General features: G+C 39.2%; 1 protein-coding gene across 5 annotated transcripts in view; it reads right to left on the reverse strand.

Moving 5' to 3' along the window:
• LOC105497327 (zinc finger protein 677) overlaps nt 1-18,959 on the reverse strand; it is a 36,131-nt gene that overhangs the window by 15,084 nt on the left and 2,088 nt on the right. For 4 of the 5 annotated variants that reach the window (XM_071087728.1, XM_024797775.2, XM_024797776.2 and 1 more), the window contains 3 exons: nt 18,847-18,922; nt 17,280-17,350; nt 8,540-8,693 (listed from right to left, as the gene is read on the reverse strand). In XM_071087728.1, coding sequence (XP_070943829.1) covers nt 8,540-8,693; nt 17,280-17,294 — 169 coding nt within the window. In that variant the 5' untranslated portion in view covers nt 17,295-17,350; nt 18,847-18,922. The remainder of the gene's footprint in view (nt 1-8,539; nt 8,694-17,279; nt 17,351-18,846; nt 18,923-18,959) is intronic. The other variant, XM_024797778.2, reaches the window with a different exon arrangement.

Below are 18,959 nucleotides of genomic sequence, written 5' to 3' on the forward strand. Positions count from 1 at the left end.
TACTTTAAGCACAGTTTAAAATACCCTATAGCTGAAACACTCATACTATGTAAATCCACATAAACCCTGAGAGAAGAGGTATTTTTCCACCACCACTCCAAGGAACACGTAAACTGGCATAGCTATATTGTAGTCTCATATTAGAAGATAAATAAATAGTAATGCATTATTTAGTACATAAGTATTATACACAAATAAAAGGTAAGGCACAGCTCAAACTTATCTAATAAAAATATTTAAAAATGGCAATTCATAATTGCAAAAAAACACTGCAAGGAAAAATTAGGAAGAATTTAATAAAATTTTGAATATTTACAAATTGCAAATATGAATACTTGTTATAAAACTACTATACCCATGTAGAATGTGCATTTTGTAGCATTAACAAAATTTGTGCATGGTGGTTATATTGCATAATATATACTGAAAAACCATCATCTGTAAATCATCATAAAAACAAATAAAGGCCAGGCGCAGTGGCTCACGCCTGTAATCCCAGCACTTTGGGAGGCCAAGACAGGCAGATCACGAGGTCAGGAGATCGAGACCATCCTGGCTAACACGATGAAACCCCGTCTCTACTAAAAAAATACAAAAAATTAGCCGGGCGTGGTGGCAGGCGCCTGTAGTCCCAGCTACTTGGGAGGCTGAGGCGGGAGAATGGCATGAACCCAGGAGGCGGAGCTTGCAGTGGGCCGAGATCGCGCCACTGCACTCCAGCCTGGGCAATAGAGCAAGACTCTGTCTCAAAAAAAAACAAACAAAAAACAAAACACTTTTTAGTAACCTGTGAAAATCTAACAGGCAAGTTAATAACCACAATTACACACAATTGTCAGTGAAATTCTAAAGAATTATTGCTTATGACCTACAGAAAAAACAGAAGGAACACACAACAGGAAAAATAATATGTTGAGAATCACTAAATTTTGAAATATCAGCTTCAGTAAATGCACATTATTATAAAGATGAAGAATTAGGAGGGGAGTCTGAAATAATTTCACGCCTGCAGTTATATCATATCAGTATACAGAGAAACTCCCTGACTAGGAAATGTCATCTAGTTTTCCAGTTCTATGGCCAAAAAAATATATATGTATAATGAAAGCTATGTGCTTTAACATTTTATTATGTAGCGTCAGAGAAAATGTTGATATGAAAAAAATTACAAAAAATAAAACATGTAAGATAATGCAGGCAAAGGTCAATCTCATAAGAAACATGACAGACACTTGACATATCTTATTAATAAAGGTAACTTTTCAAAGCATACTAAATGCTATGCAAGTTATGAAGGTCTCTAACAGCATTAATTGATTTAAATCCTCTTGAGGTAAATTATTACACCTTTTCATACCACAACAAAGGGCTGAAGAGGTTTACATATCTATCCCTCGCTCACACAGAAAACAAATATGAGAGGCAGAATCTGAACCTGCCTGTGCAGCCTAAGATGCCATGTTCATAGCATTAAGCACCACTGCCCACCCAGGGCAGGACAGATTATAAGTCACAGCAAGTACCAGGAATGTAGGAAGCAATGTTTCAAGGCAGATATGGCACTTGAGCTGTGTCACCTATAGTGTGACAGCACCACTGCTCTCAGATAGCATGAGTCACCTTGTCTTGCACATGTTGTTTAGACAGTGACCAGATCATGTTGCTGTCCTGCGTAAGCTGTCCTGTGTATAAGCATTCTTTACACAGTGTGTGCAATGAAGTGTATAAAGTCATTCTTTACACAGTGTGTGCAATGAAGGGATGTTATTCAGTGCTAAAAAGAAATGAGCTATCAAGGTATAAAAAGACATGGAAGAAATTTAAATGCACATTATTAAGTGAAAGAAGCCAATCTGACAAGGCCATATACCATATGGTTCCAACTATATGACATTCTGGAAAAGGCAAATCTGTGGAGACAGTAAAGAGATCAGTGGTTGCCAGGTGCCAGGGGGAGGGAGAGGTGAACAGACAGAGCACAGATTCTTTTTAAATTATTATTATTGTAATACTTTAAGTACTAGGGTACATGGCACAACGTGCAGGTTTGTTACATATGTATACATGTGCCATGTTGGTGTGCTGCACCCACTAACTCATCATTTACATTAGGTATATCTCCTAATGCTATCCCTTCCCTCTCCCCCCTCCCCACAATAGGCCCTGGTGCATATTTCCCTTCCTGTGTCCAAGTGATCTCATTGTTCAATTCCCACCTATGAGTGAGAACATGCGGCGTTTGGTTTTCTGTTCTTGCAACAGTTTGCTGAGAATAATGGTTTCCAGCTGCATCCATGCCCTTACAAAGGACACGAACTCATCCTTTTTTATGGCTGCATAGTATTCCATGGTGTATATGTGCCAGATTTTCTTAATCCAGTCTGTCACTGATGGACATCTGGGTTGATTCCAAGTCTTTGCTATTGTGAATAGTGCTGCAATAAACATATGTGTGCATGTGTCTTTACAGCAGCATGATTTATAATCCTTTGGGTATATACCCATTAATGGGATGGCTGGGTCAAATGGTATTTCTAGTTCCAGATCCTTGAGGAATTGCCACACTGTTTTCCACAATGGTTGAACTAGTTTACAGTCCCACCAACAGTGTAAAAGTGTTCCTATTTCTCCACATCCTCTCCAGCACCTGTTGTTTCCTGACTTTTTAATGATCGCCATTCTAACTGGTGTGAGATGGTATCTCATTGTGGTTTTGATTTGCATTTCTCTGATGGTGAGTGATGATGAGCATTTTTTCATGTGTCTGTTGGCTGCATAAATGTCTTCTTCTGAGAATTGTCTGTTCATATCCTTTGCCCACTTTTTGATGGGGCTGTTTTTTTCTTGTAAATTTGTTTGAGTTCTTTGTAGGTTCTGGATATTAGCCCTTTGTCAGATGAGTAGGTTGCAAAAATTTTCTCCCATTCTGTTGGTTGCCTGTTCACTCTGATCGTAGTTTCTTTTGCTGTGCAGAAGCTCTTTAGTTTCATTAGATCCCATTTGTCAATTTTGGCTTTTGTTGCTGTTGCTTTTGGTGTTTTAGACATGAAGTCCTTGCCCATGCCTATGTCCTGAATGGTATTACCTAGGTTTTCTTCTAGGGTTTTTATGGTTTTAGGTCTAACATTTAAGTCTCTAATCCATCTTGAATTAATTTTCGTATAAGGAGTAAGGAAAGGATCCAGTTTCAGCTTTCTACTTATGGTTAGCCATTTTTCCCAGAACCATTTATTAAATAGGGACCCTTTTCCCCATTTCTTGTTTTTGTCAAAGATCAGATGGTTATAGATGTGTGGTATTGTTTCTGAGGGCTCTGTTCTGTTCCATTGGTCTATATCTCTGTTTTGGTACCAGTACCATGCTGTTTTGGTTACTGTAGCCTTGTAGTATAGTTTGAAATCAGGTTGCGTGATGCCTCCAGCTTTGTTCTTTTGGCTTAGGATTGTCTCGGCAATGCGGAGTCTTTTTTGGTTCCATATGAACTTTAAAGCAGTTTTTTCCAATTCTGTGAAGAAAGTCATTGGTAGCTTCATGGGGATGGCATTGAATCTATAAATTACCTTGGGCAGTATGGCCATTTTCATATTGATTCTTCCTATCCATAAGCATGGTATGTTCTTCCATTTGCTTATGTCCTCTTTTATTTCACTGAGCAGTGGTTTGTAGTTCTCCTTGAAGAGGTCCTTTACATCCCTTGTAAGTTGGACTCCTAGGTATTCTACTCTCTTTGAAGCTATTGTGAATAGTTCATTCATTCATGATTTGGCTCTCTGTCTGTTACTTATGTATAACAATGCTTGTGATTTTTGCACATTGATTTTGTATCCTGAGACTTTGCTGAAGTTGCTTATCAGCTCAAGGAGATTTTGGGCTGAGACGATGGGGTTTTCTAAATATGCAATCATGTCATCTGCAAACAGGGACAATTTAACTTCTTCTTTTCCTAACTACGATGGGGTTTTCTAAATATGCAATCATGTCATCTGCAAACAGGGACAATTTAACTTCTTCTTTTCCTAACTGAATACCCTTTATTTCTTTCTCTTGCCTGATTGCCCTAGCCAGAACTTCCAACACTATGTTGAATAGGAGTGGTGAGAGAGGGCATCCCTGTCTTGTGCCAGTTTTCAAAGAGAATGCTTCCAGTTCTTGCACATTCAGTGTGATATTGGCTGCGGGTTTGTCATAAACAGCTCTTATTATTTTGAGATATGTTCCATCAATACCGAATTTATTGAGAGTTTTTAGCATGAAGGGCTGTTGAATTTTGTCAAAGGCCTTTTCTGCATCTATTGAGATAATCATATGGTTTTTGTCTTTGGTTCTGTTTATATGATGGATTACGTTTATTGATTTGCATATGTTGAACCAGCCTTGCATCCCAGGGATGAAGCCCACTTGATCATGGTGGATAAGCTTTTTGATGTGCTGCTGATTCGGTTTGCCAGTATTCTATTGAGGATTTTTGCATCAATATTCATCAAGGATATTGGTCTAAAATTCTCTTTTTTTGTTTTGTCTCTGCCAGGCTTTGGTATCAGGATGATGTTGGCCTCATAAAATGAGTTAGGGAGGATTCCCTCTTTTTCTATTGATTGGAGTAGTTTCAGAAGGAATGGTACCAGCTCCTCCTTGTACCTCTGGTAGAATTTGGCTGTGAATCCGTCTGGACCTGGACTTTTTTTGGTTGGTAGGCTATTAATTATTGCCTCAATTTCACAGCCTGCTATTGGTCTATTCAGGGATTCAACTTCTTCCTGGTTTAGTCTTGGGAGAGTGTAAGTGTCCAGGAAATTATCCATTTCTTCTAGGTTTTCTAGTTTATTTGCGTAGAGGTGTTTATAGTATTCTCTGATGGTAGTTTGTATTTCTGTGGGGTCTTGGTGATATCCTCTTTATCATTTTTTATTGCATCTATTTGATTCTTCTCTCTTTTCTTCTTTATTAGTCTTGCTAGTGGTCTATCAATTTTGTTGATCTTTTCAAAAAACAAGCTCCTGGATTCATTGATTTTTTGGAGGGTTTTTTGTGTCTCTATCTCCTTCAGTTCTGCTCTGATCTTAGTTATTTCTTGCCTTCTGCTAGCTTTTGAATGTGTTTGCTCTTGCTTCTCTAGTTCTTTTAATTGTGATGTTAGGGTGTCAATTTTAGATCTTTTTGGCTTTCTCTTGTGGGCATTTAGTGCTATAAATTTCCCTCTACACACTGCTTTAACTGTGTCCCAGGGATTCTGGTATGTTTTATCTTTGTTCTCATTGGTTTCAAAGAACATCTTTATTTCTGCCTTCATTTCGTTATGTACCCAGTAGTCATTCAGGAGCAGGTTGTTCAGTTTCCATGTAGTTGAGCGGTTTTGATTGAGTTTCATAGTCCTGAGTTCTAGTTTGATTGCACTGTGGTCTGAGAGACAGTTTGTTATAATTTCTGTTTTTACATTTGCTGAGGAGTGCTGTACTTCCAACTATGTGGTCAATTTTGGAATAAGTGTGATGTGGTGCTGAGAAGAATGTATATTCTGTTGATTTGGGGTGGAGAGTTCTGTAGATGTCTATTAGGTCTGCTTGGTGCAGAGTTGAGTTCAATTCCTGGATATCCTTGTTAACTTTCTGTCTCGTTGATCTGTCTAATGTTGACAGTGGGGTGTTAAAGTCTCCCATTATTATTGTATGAGCGTCTAAGTCTCTTTGTAAGTCTCTAAGGACTTGCTTTATGAATCTGGGTGCTCCTGTATTGGGTGCATATATATTTAGGATAGTTAGTTCTTCCTGATGAATTGATCCCTTTACCATTATGTAATGGCCTTGTCTCTTTTGATCTTTGATGGTTTAAAGTCTGTTTTATCAGAGACTAGGATTACAACCCCTGCTTTTTTTTGTTCTCCATTTGCTTGGGAGATCTTCCTCCATCCCTTTATTTTGAGCCTATGTGTGTCTCTGCATGTGAGATGGGTCTCCTGAATACAGCAAACTGATGGGTCTTGACTCTTTATCCAATCTGCCAGTCTGTGTCTTTTAATTGGACCATTTAGTCCATTTACATTTAAGGTTAATATTGTTATGTGTGAACTTGATCCTGTCATTATGATATTAGCTGGTTATTTTGCTCATTAGTTGATGCAGTTTCTTCATAGTGTTGATGGTCTTTACAATTTGGTATGTTTTTGCAGTGACTGGTACTGGTTGTTCCTTTCCATGTTTAGTGCTTCCTTCAGAAGATCTTATAAGGCAGGCCTGGTGGTGACAAAATATCTCAGCATTATCTTGTCTGTAAAGGATTTTATTTCTCCTTCACTTATGAAGCTTAGTTTGGCTGGATATGAAACTCTGGGTTGAAAATTGTTTTCTTTAAGTATGTTGAATATTGGCCCCCACTCTCCTCTGGCTTGTAGGGTTTCTGCCAAGAGATCTGCTGTTAGTCTGATGGGCTTTCCTTTGTGGGTAACCCGACCTTTCTCTCTGGCTGCCCTTAACATTTTTTCCTTCATTTAAACTTTGGTGAATCTGACAATTATGTGTCGTGGAGTTGCTCTTCTCGAGGAGTATCTTTGTGGCGTTCTTTGTATTTCCTGAATTTGAATGTTGGCCTGCCTTACTAGGTTGGGGAAGTTCTCCTGGATGATATCCTGCAGAGTGTTTTCCAACGTGGTTCCATTTCCCCCTTCACTTTCAGGCACACCAATCAGATGTAGATTTTGTCTTTTCACATAATCCCATATTTCTTGGAGGGTTTGTTCATTTCTTTTTACTCTTTTTTCTCTACACTTCTCTTCTTGCTTCATTTCATTCATTTGATCTTCAATCACTGATACTCTTTCTTCCAGATGATCGAGTCGGTTACTGAAGTTTGTGCATTTGTCACGTAATTCTTGTGTCATGGTTTTCATCTCTTATCAGTTCTTTTATGGTCTTCTCCGCATTGATTACTCTAGTTATCCATTCATCCATTCTTTTTTCAAGGTTTTTAGTTTCTTTGCGGCGGGTACGTAGTTCTTCCTTTAGCTCTGAGAAGTTTGATCGACTGAAGCCTTCTTCTCTCAACTCGTCAAAGTCACTCTCCGTTCAACTTTGTTCCATTGCTGGCGACGAGCTGCGTTCCTTTGGAGGGGGAGATGCTCTCTGATTTTTTGAATTTCCAGCTTTTCTGCACTGCTTTTTCCCCATCTTTATGGTTTTATCTGCCTTTCATCTGTGATGATGGTGACATACTGATGGGGTTTTGGTGTGGGTGTCCTTTCTGTTTGTTAGTTTTCCTTCTAACAGTCAGGACCCTCAGCTGCAGGTCTGCTGGAGTTTGCTTGAGGTCCACTTTATATTACTGCTGAGTAACAATCTGAAAAGCCTCCCCTTTAGACACACACATGTGGCAAAAGCAGAACTGAAGGAATGGCCAAGGGGCTTGAACAAGTAGAGAGACTGACAGTCTTTGAAATTTCAGGGAACCCCAGATACATCTTGGGGGAGCCATTGTTTTCCCATTTTCCTGAAAAGTTCTCGCAGGTATAAGAAATGGGAATAGAAACTGAATAGGTTCTGGAGCCAGGGCTACAAAGGCCCCAGCTCTGATCTGCACAGACTGAAAACCACATATCAGATGAAATTATATACACAAAAAGACAGTCCTTAAAAATAGCCATCTCGGTCCCTCTCAAAACCAAAAGACCAAAATGATCAGGGGGCCAAACAGAGTATTGCAGGTCATGATAGTACCTTTGCTTTTGTGTCTGCATGAGTTGGGGCATCATGGGAGAGTTGGAGTTCAACATTTTACACATTTGAATAACTGTGTTGGGGGACAGTGGGAGGGGGTGTGGACTTTAATTTGAGAGCTTATAAGAAATAAACTTTTGTTTTCCCACTGATCTTTCCCATTTGCAGAGTTTCCCAAACAATACTCAATGGAGTAGCTTACTCTGTGGCCATCCGAGTGCTTATTTGTGCTCATATTCCGACCTACCTGATTTTTCCACTATTTTCACTTCACTCTCCATAGTCTAGGACTCTTTCCTATGCTCCAAAAATGAAGATAATATTCAGCTCAGGAAAGATTTCAACTTATAAAGAAAAAAGGAACATGATGTGTTGTGCTTTTCCTGGATACATTCCCAGCCCTTTGTTCAGCTATGAAGAGAGGATATTACAGATGGGTCTGGAAAACGATTTCCCAAAACGATTTAATAAATCAGTCAACTAACTGCCTTCTTCTGAATGCTTAGGGATTATTTTAAATATGCAGACTCTGAAAAAACTACTGACTCAAAGGCACAGGGATAAACCCATGATACCAGATACTTTAAAGTGTTTTCCATAAGGTTTTGTAAGTACTGATGTTCTGGAACCACCACTCATCAAACCTGGTTACGTGCAGAACTTCTGACGAAAGGGGAAGTTTAAAGTCTATATGCCACATTATGAAGCATTTCCACTCTGAATCAAAAAGTTTCAATCTCCCCTTTCAGAACAGGGATCAGATTCAGACAAGCATATTGGGGGCTCCCAAGAGACTCACAAGGAAAAATGTAAAGATGTAGAAGAGTGGTTACCGTTTTCTGGAAGGACGTTATCCTCATCCAGAGAGAGCAGGTTCCTGTAGTTCTCCAACATCACGTCCCTGTACAAGGCCCTCTGGGCAGGGTCCAGGTACTCCCACTCCTCTTGAGAGAATTCTATGGCCACATCCTTGAATGTAAACAGTCCCTGAAATAAAAACACACTTCACCAAGTGGACACAGGAAAATTTCTTATTTTCACACAAAATGACAGAAAAGAGGTGTAAATATTCACTTGGCCAGAGTGATGTGACTGATTTATGTGAGTTAATGTAAGCAACTTATATATCCCTGATTTTATTTTAATTGAGATGAAATTCACGTAACATAAAATTAGCTATTTTAGGCTGGGTGCAGTGGCTTACACCTGTAATTTCAGCACTTTGAGAGGCTGAGGCGGGAGGACCTCTTGAGCTCAGGAGTTTGAGACCAGTCTGGGCAACAAAGTGAGACTCCATCTCTACCAAAAAATTTTTAAAAATTAGCTGGGCACAGTGGCATGGGCCTGTGGTCCCCGTTACTCAGGAGGCTGAGGTGGGAGGATCACCTGTGCCTGGGAGGTGGAGACTACAGTAAGCAGTGATCATGCCACTGCACCCCAGTCTGGGCGACAGAGCAAGACTTCACCTCAAAATAAAACAAAAAAATTAGCCATTTTAAAGTATAATTCAGTGGCATTTAGTACATTCACAAAGTTATACACCACCACCTCTGTCTAGTTCAAAAACATTTTTATCATCTCCAAAAGAAATGCCGTACCCATTAAGCAGTCACTCCCCATGTGACTTTAACATAAGATAAGCTTAACCAAACAGGTAAATGACTTGCATGCTGCAAACTATAAAATACTAATGAAGGAAATTAAAGCAGACAAAACAAATAAATGGAAAGATATTCTATGTTCAAGAACTTAGGAAATTAATACTATGAAAATGTCCATATTATTCAAAGCAATCTACAGAGTCAATGCAATACCTATCAAAATCACAGTGGCACTTTTTACAAAAATATAAGAAATAATCCTAAAATTCATATAGAACTATGGCCGGGTGCGGTGGCTCACGCTGTAATCCAAGCACTTTGGGAGGCCAAGGCGGGCAGATCACGAGGTCAGGAGATCGAGACCATCCTGGCAAAACACGGTGAAACCCCGTCTCTATTAAAAAATACAAAAAATTAGCCAGGCGTGGTGGTGGGCGCCTGTAGTCCCAGCTACTCGGGAGGCTGAGGCAGGAGAATGGCGTGAACCTGGGAGGCGGAGCTTGCAGTGAGCCAAGATCGCGCCACTGCACTCTAGCCTGGGCCACACAGTGAGACTCCATCTCAAAAAAAAAAAAAAAAATCATATAGAACTATAAAGACCCAAAAGAGCCAAAGCAATTTTGAGCGAGAATATCAAAGCTGGCAGTATCACACTTCCTGATTTCAAAGTGTATTACAAAGGTATGGTAATCAAAACAGTATGGTACTGGCATGAAACAGACACAAAACAAAAGGACTAGAATACAAAGCCAGCAATAAACTCACACATATAAAATCAACTGATCTTTGACAAGTGTGTCAAGAATACATAATGGAGAAAAGACACTCTCTTCAGTAAATAGTGCTAGGAAATCTGTACATCAAATGCAAAAGAATGAAACTGGATGCTTATCTTATGCCATAAATAAAAATAAACTCAAAATTGACTAAAGACTCAAGGTAAATTTACTCAATTTACCTTGTGTCTTTAGTTTTACCTGAAATTGTAAAACTCCTAGAAGAAAACACAGGAGAAAATGTTCTTGACATTATCTTGCCAATGATTTCTTGGATATCACACCAAAAGCGCAGGCAAGAAAAGCAAAAATAGACCAGTGGGACTACATCAAACCAAAACACTTGTGCACACCAAAAGAAACAACCAACAAAACGAAAAGGCAACTTATGGAATGGAAAATATTTGCAAACTATGTATCTGAGAAGGGGTTAATATCCAAAAAATGTAAGGAACTCCTACAATTCAAGAGCCAAAAAAACTAATTACCCAATAAAAAATGGGCAAAAGAGCTGAACAGACATTTTTTCCAAAGAGAACATAAAAATGGCCATTAGGTATATGAAAAGGTGCTCAATATCACTAATCACCAGGAAAATGCAAATCAACAACATAATATGATCTCACATATATCAGGATGACCATTAAAGAAAAAAAAATCAGCCGGGCGCGGTGGCTCACGCCTGTAATCCCAGCACTTTGGGAGGCCGAGGCGGGCGGATCACAAGGTCAGGAGATCGAGACCACGGTGAAACCCCGTTTCTACTAAAAATACAAAAAATTAGCCGGGCGTGGTGGCGGGCGCCTGTAGTCCCAGCTACTCAGGAGGCTGAGGCAGGAGAATGGCGTGAACCCGGGAGGCGGAGCTTGCAGTGAGCCGAGATTGCGCCACTGCACTCCAGCCTGGGTGACAGAGCGAGACGCTGTCTCAAAAAAAAAAAAAAAGAAAAAGAAAAAAAAATCGACAAGCAATGTCCAGGATGTGGAGAAAAGGGAACTGTTGTACAATGTTGGTCAGAATATGAATTAGTGCAGCCACTATGGAAACAGTATGGAGGTTCCTCAAAAACTAAAAATAGGCCACCAGCTCACACCTGTAATCCCAGCATTTTGGGAGGCCGAGGTGTGCGGATCACGAGATCAGAAGTTCAAGACCAGCCTGGCCAACATGGTGAAACCCCATCTCTACTAAAAACATAAAATTTAGCTGGGTGTGGTGGTGGGCGCCTGTACTCCCAGCTACTCAGGAGGCTGAGGCAGGAAAATTGCTTGAAACCGGGAGGCAGAGGTTGCAGTGAGCCGAGGTCATGCCACTGCATTCCAGCCTGGGCAACAGAGGAAGACTCCATCTCAGGAAAAAATAAAAATAAAAATAAAAGTAAAAGTAAAAGTAAAACGACTATGATCTAGTAATTCCACTACTGGATATATACCCAAAAGAATTAAAATCACGATCTTGAAGAGAGATAGGGACTTCCATATTTATTGCAGCTTTATTCTTAATAGCCAAGTCATGTCTAAATGTCCATCAAGGAATGACTGGATAAAGAAAATGTGGCGCGCACACACACACACGAATATTACTCAGCCTTAAAAAAGAAGGAAATTCTGCTATTTGCCATAGACTACCTGAATGAAACTGGAGTATATTATATAAATGAAATAGGCCACACGGAGAACAAATACATGATTCCACTTACATGAGGAACTGAAAACAGTAAAACTCATAGAAACAGAGAATAGAATGGTGGTTGCTAGGTGCAGAGTGGGGAAATGGTGAGGTAGTAATTAGTACCAGTTATGCAAGATGAAAAAGTCCTAGAGATCTACTGAATAACACAGTGCTTATAGTTAATTCTGTATTGTATACTTAAAAATTTGTTAAGACAGTAGTTCTTAGGTTGTATTATAAAAATATGAAATAATAAAGACGGCAGAAAAAAACTTTTTGAGGCATTGGATATGTTTATGACAGATTGCAGTGGTGGTGTCAGAGGTGTATACTTATCTCTAAACTCATTAAATTGTATACATTACATATGTATAGCTTTTTTATGTCAATCATACCTCAATAAGGAAGTTAAAATTCATTTAAAACTGAGTTTTTCAGTTTTCCTTTTATTGATTTCCAATTTCACTCGATTGTGGTGTGAGAACACAGTTTTATGAGTTCTAGCTTTGTACTGAGACTTGTTCTGTGGCCTGACATGTGGTCTATCCTGGAGAATATTCTATGTACATTTGAGAAGAGTACAGATTCTGTTTTTACTGAGTGCAGTTTTCTTTCCATGCTTGTTCGGTGTAGTTTACAGCAGTGGTGTCCAATCTTTTGGCTTCCCTGGGCCACACTGGAAGAAGAATTGTCTTGGGCCACACATAAAATACACTAACAATAATGACAGCTGATGAGCTTTAAAAAAAAAAGAAAACACATACAAAAAAATCTCATGTTTTAATAAAGTTTACAAATTTGTGTTGTGTCACATTCAAAGCCATCCTGAGCCACATGCAGTCCGTGTTCCATAGGTTAGATAATCTTGGTTTAAAGTGTTGTTCAAGCCCTTTATTTCCTTACTGATCTTCTGTATGGTTGTTCTATCCATTATTAAAAAGAGAGCATTGAATTCTTTATTATAGTAGGACTGTACCTCCTTGTAATTTTTGCTCCAAAATATTTGGGGCTTTGATATTTGATCCATATTTTTTATAGCGGTTACATGTTCTTGATGGATTAACCCCAATATTTACCATCCTTCAACATCTCTGATATCAATTTTTTTTTTTTTTTTTTTTTTTTTTTGAGACGGAGTCTTGCTCTGTCGCCCAGGCAGGAGTGCAGTGGCCGGATCTCAGCTCACTGCAAGCTCCGCCTCCCGGGTTCACGCCATTCTCCTGCCTCAGCCTCCCTAGCAGCTGGGACTACAGGCACCTGCCACATCGCCCGGCTAGTTTTTTGTATTTTTTAGTAGAGATAGGGTTTCACCAGGTTAGCCAGGATGGTCTTGATCTCCTGACCTTGTGATCCGCCCACCTTGGCCTCCCAAAGTGCTTGGATTACAGGCTTGAGCCGCCACGCCCCGCCTATCAATTTTTGACTTAAAGTTTATTTGGTCTGCTATCTGTATAGCTATCCAGCTAGGTTTAATATTTGCATGAAATACCTTTTCACATCCCTTTATTATACTTTCCAGACTATTTGTGTCTTTAGCTCTAAAGGAAGTCTTTTATAAATATCATATAGTGAAATCATAGTTTTAAAAAATTATTCCTCCAATAAGTGCCTTTTAATGGAGAATTTAATCCACTTCAGAGTCAGATAAAAGTAACTACTGATAAAAGAACTACTTTTACCATTTTGCTACTTATTTTTTATATGCCTATCTTTTTTGTTTTGTAATTATTCCCTTACTTCCTTCCTTGTGTGTATAAGTTTGTGTGTGTATATCATTTCGGTTCCCTTCTTTACATTTTTGCTATTTTCTTAATGGTTGCCCTGGGGATTAAAATTTACATCAGAAGCTGGTAATAATTAAGTTTCAATGGATGCTAAGTTAGCTTCAATTGCATAACAACTTCTGTTTCTATACAGCTCTGGCTGGTTCTCTTCATACCGTCAAAAATTACTTCTCTATGCATTTTATAGCCAGTAACAGATTTACAATTATTGTTTTATACATGCCTTTTAAATCATATTAAAAAGGTTTTTAAAAAACCAGTAATATTGGCTTTTATATTTATACCTATGTAGGTATTTTACCTGTATTAATTTGTTCTTACGGCATTAAGGTACTGCTGGTGTCCTTTTATTTCAGCCTAAAAGACTTTAAGATTTCATGCAGGTAAGTCCACTAATGCAAACTCCCTCAGCTCTTGTTTATCTGGGGATCTCAATTTCACTGTCAATTCTGAAGGATAATTTGCCTGATATTGAATTCCTGCTGGATAGTTCTTCCTTTCAAACTTTGAATATGTCATTCCACTAATTTCCAGCCTCCATAGTTTCTGATGAGAATTTGGCTGTTAATCTTTTTGAGGATCACTGTACATGACAAATCATTTCTGTGTTGCTACTACCATGATTCTTTTTCCTTCCACAGTTTGATTATGTGTATTGCTCTGGATCTCTATAAGTTTATCACAATTAAAGTTCACTGAGTTTCCTAGGTATACAGATTCATGATCTTTATATATTTCGGAGGTTTCAGTTCTTATTTCTTCAAATATTCTTTCTGCCTTTTGCTTTCTCTTTTTCTTCGAAAATTTTTATTAAGCATACATGCCTATGCTTCATGGTGTCCCAAAGCTTTCTTACATTTTATTTTTCTTCACTTTCTTCTGCTCAGATTAAATAATTTCAATTAACCTAAAGTTTAAGTTAGCTAATTCTGTATTCTGTCAATCTACTCTTGAAACTTTATAGCTGAAATTTTCATATTATACTTTTCAGCTCCAAAACTTCTATTTCACTTCTTTTTAATAATTTCTATGTCTTTACTGATACTCATTGAAACACTGTTGTCCTACTTTCCTTTAGTTCTTTGTCCACCGTTTACTTCAGCTGTCTGAGCATGGTTAAGATAGTTGATTTAAAGTATTTTTTAGTAAGTGCAGTGTCTGAACTTCCTCAGAAACATCATTATTAAGCCAGTAATCATGCTTCAAATTGCCCAACCTGGAGGAATCCTCACACAGCTGTAGTACAGTTGGCCTGCTCCCAAGCAGCCAATGCGGATTCTTTATAACAGAGAAAAACTGTATGTGTCTTCAGTAAGAGAATGCTCCAATGAGAAAGCAAAAACTCAAGTTATCTCTGTTTACCAGCCTAAAAACGAAATGAAGACATACAGTATACAAATATACAAATTTGCAAAACAGAATATCACAACAAAATATTCACTAAACGTTTTCTAAAATTAAGTTATGATTTTTATGATTTTTCTTCCATTGAAGAGAATGAACAATAGTTCCTGATGGAGACAGTGAGTGATGGTGGACTGGACAACATGTTTTACTCCTTAGTCCCTAAGCATCACTGTGTGACATTCTATCATAAAATATATATATATCATGTGATGCTTACTATAAAAGAAATGTAGTATTTAACAACAAGTAGTATAATCAGAATTTGCTCCTGCCTCTCTGATGACAGGAAGTTCTGCTCATAGGTCTTAGCTACATTATAGCCATCTTTTGGCTATTATTATTATTTATTTTTTTTTGAGATGGAGTCTCGCTCTGTCACCCAGGCTGGAGTGCAGTGGCGCAATCTCGGCTCACTGCAACTTCTGCCTCTCTGGTTCACACCATTCTCCTGCCTCAGCCTCCCAAATAGCTGGGACTATAGGCGCCTGCCACCATGCCCCACTAATTTTTTTGTATTTTTAGTAGAGATGGGGTTTCACCATGTTAGCTAGGATGGTCTTGATCTCCTGACCTCGTGATCCACCTGCCTTGGCCTCCCAAAGTGCTGGGATTACAGGCGTGAGCCACCGTGCCCGGCTGGCTATTATTTTTTAATTATTATTATTATCTTTTTGAGACGGAGTTTTGCTCTTGTTGCCTAGGATGAAGTGCAATGGCACGATCTTGGCTCACTGCAACCTCCACCTCCCGGGTTCAAGTGATTCTCCAGCCGCAGCCTCTCAAGTAGCTGGGATGACAGGCATGTGCCACTATGCCCAGCTAATTTTGCATTTTTAGTAGAGACAGGGTTTCACCATGTTGGTCAGGCTGGTCTTGAACTCCTGACCTCAGGTGATCCACCCGCCTCAGCCTCCCAAAGTGCTGGGATTACAGGTGTGAGCCACTGCACCTGGCCCCTTTTGGTTATTACTAAAGAGTCAAAAAAATAACAGATGCTGGTGAGGTTGTGGAGAAAAAGGAACACTTACACACTGTTGGTGGGAGGGTAAATTAGTTCAACCATCCTGGAAGACGGTGTGGTGATTCCTCAAAGATCTAAAAACAGAACTACCATTCGACCCAGCAATCCCATCATGCATGCACGAACATACACATACGTGCACATGTTCACTGTGGCACTATTCACAATAGCAAAGACGTGGAATCAACCTAAATGCCGACCAATGGTGGACTGAATAAAGAAAATGTGGTACACACACACATACACCACGGAATACTATGTAGCCATAAAAAAAAAAAAGAGATGATGTCTTCTGCAGGAACATGGATACAGCTGGAGCCCATTATCTTTAGCAAACTAACACAGGAATAGAAAACCAAATGGTGCATGTTCTCACAAGTGGGAGCTAAATGATGAGAACACATGGACACATAGAGGGAAACAACACACACTGGAGTCTATCATGGGTGGAGGGTGGGAGGCGGGAGAGGATCAGGAAAAATAACTAATGGGTACTAGGTTTAATATCTGGATGATGAAATAATCTTTACAACAAACCCCCATGACACAAGTTTAGCTATGTAACAAACCTACCCCTGGACTTAAAGTTAAATTAAGAAAAATAATAAATTATAGACATTTTTATCTAAACACCCACTGCATGAGAATTCCTAAATGAACAGCAGAGTCTTCATGAGATGGATGCACTGTGAAGAATTTAAAGAACCTCCTGCTGTTAAGACAATTATGTTGATTTAATATTTTAAAACCGATTATGAAAAAAGACTACCTTCTCCATCCCCAATGTCTACTTCTGAACTTCCCATTCTATTCCAAATTAATATTTTACAGCCAGAAACACAGACTCAATTGTTTCGCTACAAACGTATTATAAACTCAAGCTAAGCAAGTTTCCCCCATCAGTCTACTTTTCCAAAGTTTTCCAGGTATTTGTGCACATTAATATATCACTTACATATGCAGCTTCTTTAATCCTGGTTTATAAAGAGCTGAAAGGGCATCCAAATGAAGTCTCTAAACAGTCACTACCACCCAACCTCACTGACACCATGGAGCCTGCCCCCCATATCCAATCCATGACTAGGCATCAAACCCTTCCCAGAACAATCATCTAAATGGAGCCTCTTCCAAAGTTCCATGTTACTGGGTCACAGTGAGATGGAATCTAGGTGGAGATGGAATTGAGGCAAAGCCCTGGGTGTGAATATACATGTTAGTCAGGACACTTCAGAGTCAGATAAAATTAGCAAGTCCAAAATATGGCATTTCAGGAAGGAGAGGACAAAACAATCAACCAAGAATATAACTTTTACCTGAGAAAGAGCCATTCCCTCCTCTTCTTTCTTTCCTCTTCCTCTGAGTTTCTTTCTCAGGTAAGATCAGTCTGTATGTCAAAAATATGTTGTTTAATGCTTAAAATCAATACAGGCCCTTCCTCTACACACACAGACACAGGAAGAGGCTTGATATAGAAATAAGATGGTCCTTAGCTTTCAACTGCAACAAGAGTGAAAATAAACTGATGAAAAAAATAAACTAAAGAGAGACTAAGAAGTGAGTTATTCCACCTATGTCTTCAAAAAGTTCTCCCTTCTTGCTGAAACCCAACATTCTGTATCAATTGCATTGTCCTCTGTCCACCTGATGCTCAGCCAAGAAAAACTGCTATGTCCAAGTTCACAGCCTCTCCCTGGGTAGCCAGCATCCAAAGACCGTCAGTCAATGCAGGATAATAAAAGCCTAAAATTGGAACAGGTGAAGAGCCACCATAGCTCCAGAAATCCCTGCTGTAGCCATACTACGTAGTTTAGATATTTGTCCTACAGGCAGAGGGAAAGCATAAAAGGATTTAACGGCAGGAGATGCCATAATAAAATTAAGACTTACTCCTGATGCAGAGATAGTGAGAAAGTATAAAAAGCTGAGAGAAGCAGCTCTCCTATCTCTAAGCCTATGCCCCCACCCCTTTCCTAGTAGTTTCCATCATTTTTGGAGGTCTGAGAGTCATTTAAGACTAACTGTAACTGGGCACCCTCTCTCAAAAAATTGCCACATGCAGACACATGCTCAATCCTGAACATCATTTCAGGGGTTCCATCGGCTCAGATTCAGAATTTCTGGTATACCCATCATCTCCATGTTACCGGTGGGCACACTGAGCCTCAGAGAGAGGAGACATTTCACCAAGTTACCTGGAAAAGGTCTGAGTTGAGTGAGCAGAACTCAGTTGTAAATGAATTCTGAAATGGTGGCCTGGATAGGGCAGTAGGAAAGGTTTATCCTTATTTCCAGATTACCATTCACATTCCTGAGTAGAAGCTTCTATTTCATGGGTTTAATCAATCCCAAGGATTTAATTCCTCTTTTCCAGAAAAATATTCAAAAATATGAAATTACAAATAGCTATTGCTCTTGGAAAGCATGAAAGGGGGTCAGCTGTGGAGATTAGTGCTGAGTAATCTCTTCATTATGAACAGATGGGCTCTGTTGGAACAAAATTCCACACCAATCCAGGCCATTCTTCAACATCTTGCAGAGAAAGGACAAAGGGGACCTGGGGGAACATCTACTTAGTGGGAGGCTTTCAGATGACATAAGGGAGTAAAGAAACTGAATAGAGCTGAGCCTTGACCAACACCAGTGATAGGGGCACTAACCGCCCCCCGCCCCCAGTCAAAAATTCAGGTACAACTTTTGATTCCCCAAAAACTTAACTACTGATAGCCCATTGTTGACCAGAAGTCTTACTGAAAACATAAACCATTGATAAACACATATTTTGTATGTTACATGTATTGTATACTGTATTCTTACAACAATGTAAGTTAGAGAAATGATACTGTTAATAAGAAAATCATAAAGAAGGGAAAATATATTTACCATTCACTAAGAGGAAGTGGATCATCACAATTCTTCATCTTCCTCGCATCCCCCCACCGAGGTCATATTGTGTGGGCTGCAGTGGAGAAGAGAAGGGGTTCATTTTGCTGTCT

The sequence above is a fragment of the Macaca nemestrina genome, chromosome 20 (genome assembly GCF_043159975.1).
Source record: "Macaca nemestrina isolate mMacNem1 chromosome 20, mMacNem.hap1, whole genome shotgun sequence".
NCBI classification, from domain to species: Eukaryota; Metazoa; Chordata; class Mammalia; order Primates; family Cercopithecidae; genus Macaca; species Macaca nemestrina.